The sequence below is a fragment of the Mastomys coucha genome, chromosome X (assembly GCF_008632895.1).
Source record: "Mastomys coucha isolate ucsf_1 chromosome X, UCSF_Mcou_1, whole genome shotgun sequence".
NCBI classification, from domain to species: Eukaryota; Metazoa; Chordata; class Mammalia; order Rodentia; family Muridae; genus Mastomys; species Mastomys coucha.
Genome location: NC_045030.1, coordinates 102,920,164 through 102,926,950, shown reverse-complemented (window position 1 = coordinate 102,926,950; position 6,787 = coordinate 102,920,164). Strand labels below are relative to the sequence as shown.

Below are 6,787 nucleotides of genomic sequence, written 5' to 3'. Positions count from 1 at the left end.
GTTGGTTCGTTTTAGAGTGCCGCGCTTAAGGCGACTTTGTGCTCCTGAATATCCGGAAATGGAATCCTTCAGTCCAGGAGCGTTCACCGGGTCTCTCCTTTCAGTTTTGAAGAGTTCCCGAGGGTTCCTAAAACTAGGCCTTCAAAAGTAAGAGCAACAGCCCGTGAACACAACAGTGCAGAATTAAAATAGTCACTTGTAGTGTTTCGAAACTAACCCCTCCCGGGGGGGCGGGGAGAGCACACCGCCTACGGAGACACATTCTGGGCGGAGGGTAGCAGGCGAGTGGACCGTGGGCGCAGCGCGCAGCTGCGAGACCCACGCCCCGCCCCTGCACGCTCGCCAAGGGAGGCGGCGCCCAGAGCGCTGACCCGCCGCCGTCGCTAGCCTGGAGTCTCCGGGCCGCCCTGCTCGCCTTCAGTCAAGCGGAGGATGCCGGTGCGGCACCCGGGGACCACGGGAGACTGAGTGGAGACGGGGGTCTTTGCGGGCCGAAGCCTAGACCGCGGGGAGGCTGAGCCGCGGCCTGAAGTGGACTCCGAGGCCGTCGGAGCGAGGTGCCGCGTGGGAATCATTGACACACGAGAAAGAGAGAGCTTAAGCAGGTTTCCGCAGGCCTGGCGTCCACGCTTCCCGAGTGAGTGTGCAGTGGGCAATTAGGGACGTGGCGCGATGAGGAGCCGGAGTAACTCGGGGGTCCGCCTGGACGGCTATGCTCGGCTGGTGCATCAGACCATCCTGTGCCATCAGGTAAGTGTAGGTGAGGGTGAAGGGTGAAGTGTGAGCAGCGGGACACTGACCCTGGGTGAACCCTGAACGCATTTGTCTCCGGGGAGGCCCTAAAAGATCCTGAAGGAAAGTTGCATGTTGAACCTGGAGTAAAATCAAAGTGTGCCATAGAGAACCACAACCCTCCACCCCTCTGCAAGTGATTCCAGAGTGACTGAGCTCAGACGTAATGCTACCCACCCACCCACCCCGAACTATGGCCAGATTCCAGAAACAGAGTTGTAAGAAATGATAACACTTGTTTATTGTCCTCACCCCAGGTTTGAGCCAGCTACTTCCACCCCATTCCCCTAAAGATGTATGAGAACACATACCATCCTAAGAGACCTTAGACTACTGTGAAGGTCAAGGCACTTTGTGCATACTTTTGTTTAAACAGTTTTGCTCAGTGGCTCAGGCTAGCCTTGAACTTGGGATCCTCCTGCCATAGCCTTCACACTTTGGACAACAGGCCACAAACCAGTGGGGTTTTTTGCTTCCTAAGTTGCTTCTGTTTTGTTTTGTCCTTTGTTAGAGACAGGATTTTACCTTTTAGCCCATGCTGACTTCAAACTCACCATCCTCATGCTTCATCTCCCCATTGCTAGGATTACAGGTATGCACCACTGCACCTGGTTTCTATGTGCTTTTTGAAGTTGTTGGTTTTTGAAACCAAGTCTTACTTAGTAGTCCACGATGGCCTGAAACTCACTATGTAGCTGGCCTTGAAGTAGCATCAGTCTGGGGAATTATAGGCCATAAGGTACTGCGCCTGGCTGTATATATTTCTAAATATATTTTTCTACTCCTTTACTTCAGATTTTTCGTTGCTATTTGAATTTAACTTAAAAAAGGTATATTTTTCTCTTAAAATCCACTGAGCAATATTCTTAGTACTACATTTGATAATAGCCTTAATAATACCTTTATTTTAATAATACCTACATTTTTAACTTGTAATCTTTCAGTCATCTCTTTCCTTATTCTTAAGATAGCGCATGGAAAGAGAACAAACTTTCTGATCTCATATAAGTATATTCTGCAATGCTGATTAGCAGCAGTAGCAGCACACTGACTAGCCCATACTATTTTATTACATACTTGAAACTTGCCGAGAGAGTAGATTCCCCCCATATCAAAAAGTGAGTGAGGTAATGGATGCATTAACTTGATTGTCATTTTACAATACATTCATGTAATGTGTCAAATTGTCATGTTGCAAAGTGGAAATATGTACAATTTTTATTGTCGGTTATAACTCAGTAAAGCTGGGGGATAATATCTGCCCGCAACTGGTTAAAAGAAAGGTCTGACACTTGAGAATGGGGAAGTAGGAGAAAGACTAAATTTTCTAAGTAAAATATTCCCTAGATTTTGTTCCCTTTAAAATTCTGAGATCAGTTGCCTGTCCTCTCTTAATTTATCTTGCAGAATCCAGTGACAGGCTTGCTTCCAGCCAGCTATGATCAAAAAGATGCCTGGGTCCGAGATAATGTGTATAGCATCCTGGCTGTGTGGGGTTTGGGCCTAGCATATCGCAAAAATGCAGACCGTGATGAGGACAAGGCAAAGGCCTATGAACTGGAGCAGGTAATTAAAACAAAACTATACAGAGATGTGGAGCTATGTGTGGGTATAGTGGGGTAGCAGGAATTGAAGGAAAAATAGCCCCTGTGCCACCTTGCTGAAATTGCATTCTATAAGGTTTTCCTATTACTGTACCTGAAGTGGGTTTGGTTTGGCCTGGTCTGGTCTGGTCTGGTTTGGTTATTGCAGTGGAAAGTTGAAAACTACAGATTCAGGGAAGAGGGCTCAGAATGTTCATGACTTGTGAAAATCCTACCCGGATATATTTCCTAAGATTAATAACCCTTTAAGTGCATTTTCAGGTTCTACCATTTTATTTTCATTGAGAGGAATATTTGGGAGCAGATATGTACTATTTTATTCTTTTTTTGAAAATAATTGTGGTATCTGTATGAGTGGACCTGACAGATCAATAGGTTTTCTTCACTAGACAAAAATAATAACTTTGTTGATCTTTATAACTATAACCACAACTGTGGGGAGCCGCAGCTGCCACCCTATACATATATATTGAACACCTGGTCTCCGGCCAGAGCAGAGAGCATTGAGATAAACAAGCCTTAGTTGGAAAAGCTGTGTGCCTCTAGTTTATGATGCAAGCTGGCATGATTTCTCGTAGCCTATTACGCTTTGCCACGTAGCCGATGATGATTGGGACCAGGGAAAGTATTTAACCCACAAGGGTTGGGGGCTGGAGAGAGAATATAAGAAGTAGTGAGTAAGTATGTAGAATTAGGGCTGGTGATGGGTTATATAGGAATTAGGAGTAAGTATATAGATAGTAAGTAAGATGATAGGAGTAAGTATGTAGAGAATTAGGAGTAAGTATGTAGGGAATAGAAGTAAGTAGATATAGAAGTAAGATGTAAAGATAGAAGTAAGATGTAAGGATAGAAGTAAGATGTAAGAATAAGAATAGAAGTAAGATGTATGTAGTAAGATGTAGGGAATAGGAATAGGAATAGGAAAGGAATAGGAGTAAGTAAGAAGATGTAAGATATAGGAGTAAGTAAGATGTAAGGGGATAGGATAGGAATAAGTAAGATGTAAGAAGAAGATATAGAAGAATATAAAAGAAGCTAGCTAGCTAGAGAAGAAGTAAAAATGAAGGTTCCTGATTAAACTGCATGTTTGCCTCCTTATTTCCGCTGGACGGGTAAGGTGGCCGACACACAACTTTAGAGAGACTGTTGCCTGCCTGGGGTCAAATTGGGGTCAGAGTCAGCAGATGACTTTAAGCCAACTTTTAAGGCACCTTCCCCTCAATGAATTAGCATCCTTTATAGAACTTCTGAACAGAAAGGAACTAGTTTATCTTAAGTGTCTAAAAAGGCAATACTTTGGCGTCATTTGGATTACACAAGACCTTTAATGATAAAGTACTCTACTAGTTGAAGGATACGTAGATCCTTTTCCATTAGTGAGATGGGGCCCTAACCACAGCAGCTGTTTCTTCTGTCATCTTCCTTGAACTTAGGAAAGCCGAGCTCCACTTCTGATTTATAAGCCAGGTTATTGAGATTTGGTTATTTTTAAAAGCAGCAATATATTCAGAAGTTGTTCTTGGGAGTGGGACAAGTCTCACTGTGCTATCTTCAGCATCCGTAGCCATTTGGAATTCTTTCAAGCCACTACTGAGAGATACAAAACATTGTTGGAGTTTTTGCTCTATCAGAGCAAGTACAGACTTTTATAGAAATAATGCCATAATAAAAATTTGGGGGAGGGGGGAGGCAACAGGGGTTTGTTTTTGTTGTTTTTGTTTGTTTGTTGGAGGGGAAACTGGGAAAGGAGAAATTTACATGTAAATAAAGAAAATATCTAATAAAAAATTTGGAAAACATAGGGCATATTTAAAAAAAAATCCTCTCTAGTCCTATATCCTATCCTGAATGTTTTGCTATTTTGATCTTAGTAGTTTGTTCCTTGTTTTGATTTGCTATAAATTAATATCAGAAGAACTTTAGTTATGTACCTGATATAATTTGATCAAAAATGTTCAATATTATTAGAATAAATCTGTTGCCCCATCATTCTGCAGAGTTGATGTCTTTCCTTATTTGACCCAAGTGGAAAAAATGAGGAAAAAGGTGAATTGCCAGTTCTAAAATTTTTTGTTCTATTATATAATCTTTCACATAGCTGAAAAATATGTTTATATCACATTACTAATTTTGGAATGTTTCGGAACATTGTGGAAACAGGAATCAGCTTCAGAAAAGGAAACCTTCTGTGGGGATTCTAACTTATATGTACTTGTTTTATGAATCAAAACAAATTTGATTATTATATCCCATGTTTTAAAAAGCCTGTCAGCATTAATATAGACCAGAGATTAGAAACCCACCCATTTTTGTAAAGGGTCAGATAGTAAATATTTTTGGTGTGTGGGTCACTTGTCTCTAATTACTCAGCTCTGGTAGGTGTAGCAAAAAAAAAAAAAAAAAAAAAAAAAAAAAAAAAAGAACCAGAGAAAATATGTAAAGATTTAGCATGGTGATACATTCCAACAATATTGTATTTACAAAGACAATGATGGACTGGATTTGTCCCTGACCTACATGAGTGATTCTCAACTCTGGCTATACATTGGATTTACTTAGAAAACTTTTCAGAAATATCCTAACTGGATGGACCTCCCTTTAAAACAGTTTAAGTAAGAATTTAGAAATTATATCCACTAGTCTTTTTCAATTTTCCTAGATGATTCTAGTATAGACAGGTCTAATAATGTGCCTGAGTAATAACCAATGTAAGACTAGTAAGTGAACATAGATTAACTCTAATACATCCACAGATTACATTTCTACCTGCTGCCAACTTGCCATTACTGTGTGGATTTTCCCCAAAGCATTGTTAATCATTTACATACCCTTTCTTCCAACTCTCATTTTTGCTTCTCTCTCATAAAATCAGAGAATCAACGAGAATAGCAGATTGAAATAAGAAATGGGTTTAACTAACTTCCTTAGTCTATATTGTAAATAGAATTAAACACAAATATATATTTACAGATGACCCCTTTCTTGAACATATAGGTAAAAAACAAGTCTCTTAGCTATAAAAAGTAAAAACTCAGGCAGATCACAATCTCTCTTTGGCTGTCCCCACTTCTGATTCTTTCTCAGTTTCTTCTCTTTGTATTATCTCTCATCTGTTTTTCATGGGTTTTCTATTACCTTTTTGGGAGTGATTTCCAACTCTCTTCCTTTAGCTCTGACCTCAGTTGAGATCCAAATTCCAGTCTTTATTTGTCTTCTTACTAGTTTTCCCTGTGTATCTTGTGGTTCTTCAAATTCTGTGTGTCTAAAAACCCACCTTTCCAAGTAAAACAAAACACCAATACAAAACTACCAAACAGTAGTAACTTGCCACTGTTTCTCTTAACAGTGTTCTTAATTTATAGTCACCCTCACAATATTACTTGGAACTTTTCTCACAGTATGGTCTGTGGAACACAAAGCTGACTTAAGATCTTCTAGACTGTAAAACAGAAAGCTTTGTAGAGAATTGGAGAAGCTGTTCCATGGTATGATGTTCTAAAGCATACTCCCTACTCATGCCAGGTCTACATGAGATGTGCGCGCGCGCGCGCGCACACACACACACACACACACACACACACACATAATCAGAACACTCATACATATGAAATGGAAAAATGAGTCTTTAAAGTGAAATTTTAAATAAAAAGACGCCATCAAGGCTATAGGACATACACTAGAGGAGCCTTAGAGCCTTCTGTGTGAGCTGACTTGTCCCTTTTCTCTAGGTGGATACTCCACTATTAGCTGGTTGGGTTATTTTTAGGTAAAATTGCCTTAGGATTTTTATATTCGTATTTAAATTCAAGGATTCATAAACCATGACTTTTGATTCAACTTTTAGCTGCAGTCTGTTTTGTGTACCTATAAAGTAAATGCCATGCAAGTAGAGCCCAGGATAGGGTTACTAGTTCTCAAAAGGTCATGGACTGACTGAAGCTGCTGAGTAAGTGTTCTTGTATCTCAGTATGTTTATAACAGTCTTGTTTCCATTTATTTTTGCAGAGTGTAGTGAAGTTGATGAGGGGACTGCTGCACTGCATGATCAGACAGGTATGGCTCTAGAAACAACTTCTGATGAAACATAACATCTTAATGATGCTTATGGCCTTTTATTCAGATTCACAAATAGTACTCTCTAATTTTAGAAGGTCCGGAACTCTGGGATGGGCATGGCACACAGAGACTCACCACCCTGTTACAACTAGAATTATTTCCTTTCATTCTTTTTCCTCCCCTTATGAGTTCTCAAAAAGAATCATTATCCTATTTGCAATTATGTGTACTAGATAAAGCATGATACAGGTCTTTAAAAAATTCTTCTCGCCGGGCGGTGGTGGCGCACACCTTTAATCCCAGCACTTGGGAGGCAGAGGCAGGCGGATTTC

The 6,787-nt window shown here is 40.5% G+C and overlaps 1 protein-coding gene across 6 annotated transcripts in view; it reads left to right on the top strand.

Moving 5' to 3' along the window:
- The first annotated feature begins 337 nt into the window (after positions 1 to 337).
- The window catches only part of Phka1 (phosphorylase kinase regulatory subunit alpha 1), a 127,612-nt gene continuing 121,162 nt past the window's right edge, over positions 338 to 6,787 (top strand). For 3 of the 6 annotated variants that reach the window (XM_031366010.1, XM_031366001.1, XM_031366019.1), the window contains exons 1-3: positions 354 to 750; positions 2,200 to 2,358; positions 6,405 to 6,452. In XM_031366010.1, the coding sequence (XP_031221870.1) occupies positions 673 to 750; positions 2,200 to 2,358; positions 6,405 to 6,452 (285 nt within the window). In that variant the 5' untranslated portion in view covers positions 354 to 672. Of the gene's footprint in view, positions 751 to 2,199; positions 2,359 to 6,404; positions 6,453 to 6,787 lie in introns of all 6 variants that reach the window. The other 3 variants (XM_031366025.1, XM_031366035.1, XM_031365998.1) reach the window with 2 other exon arrangements.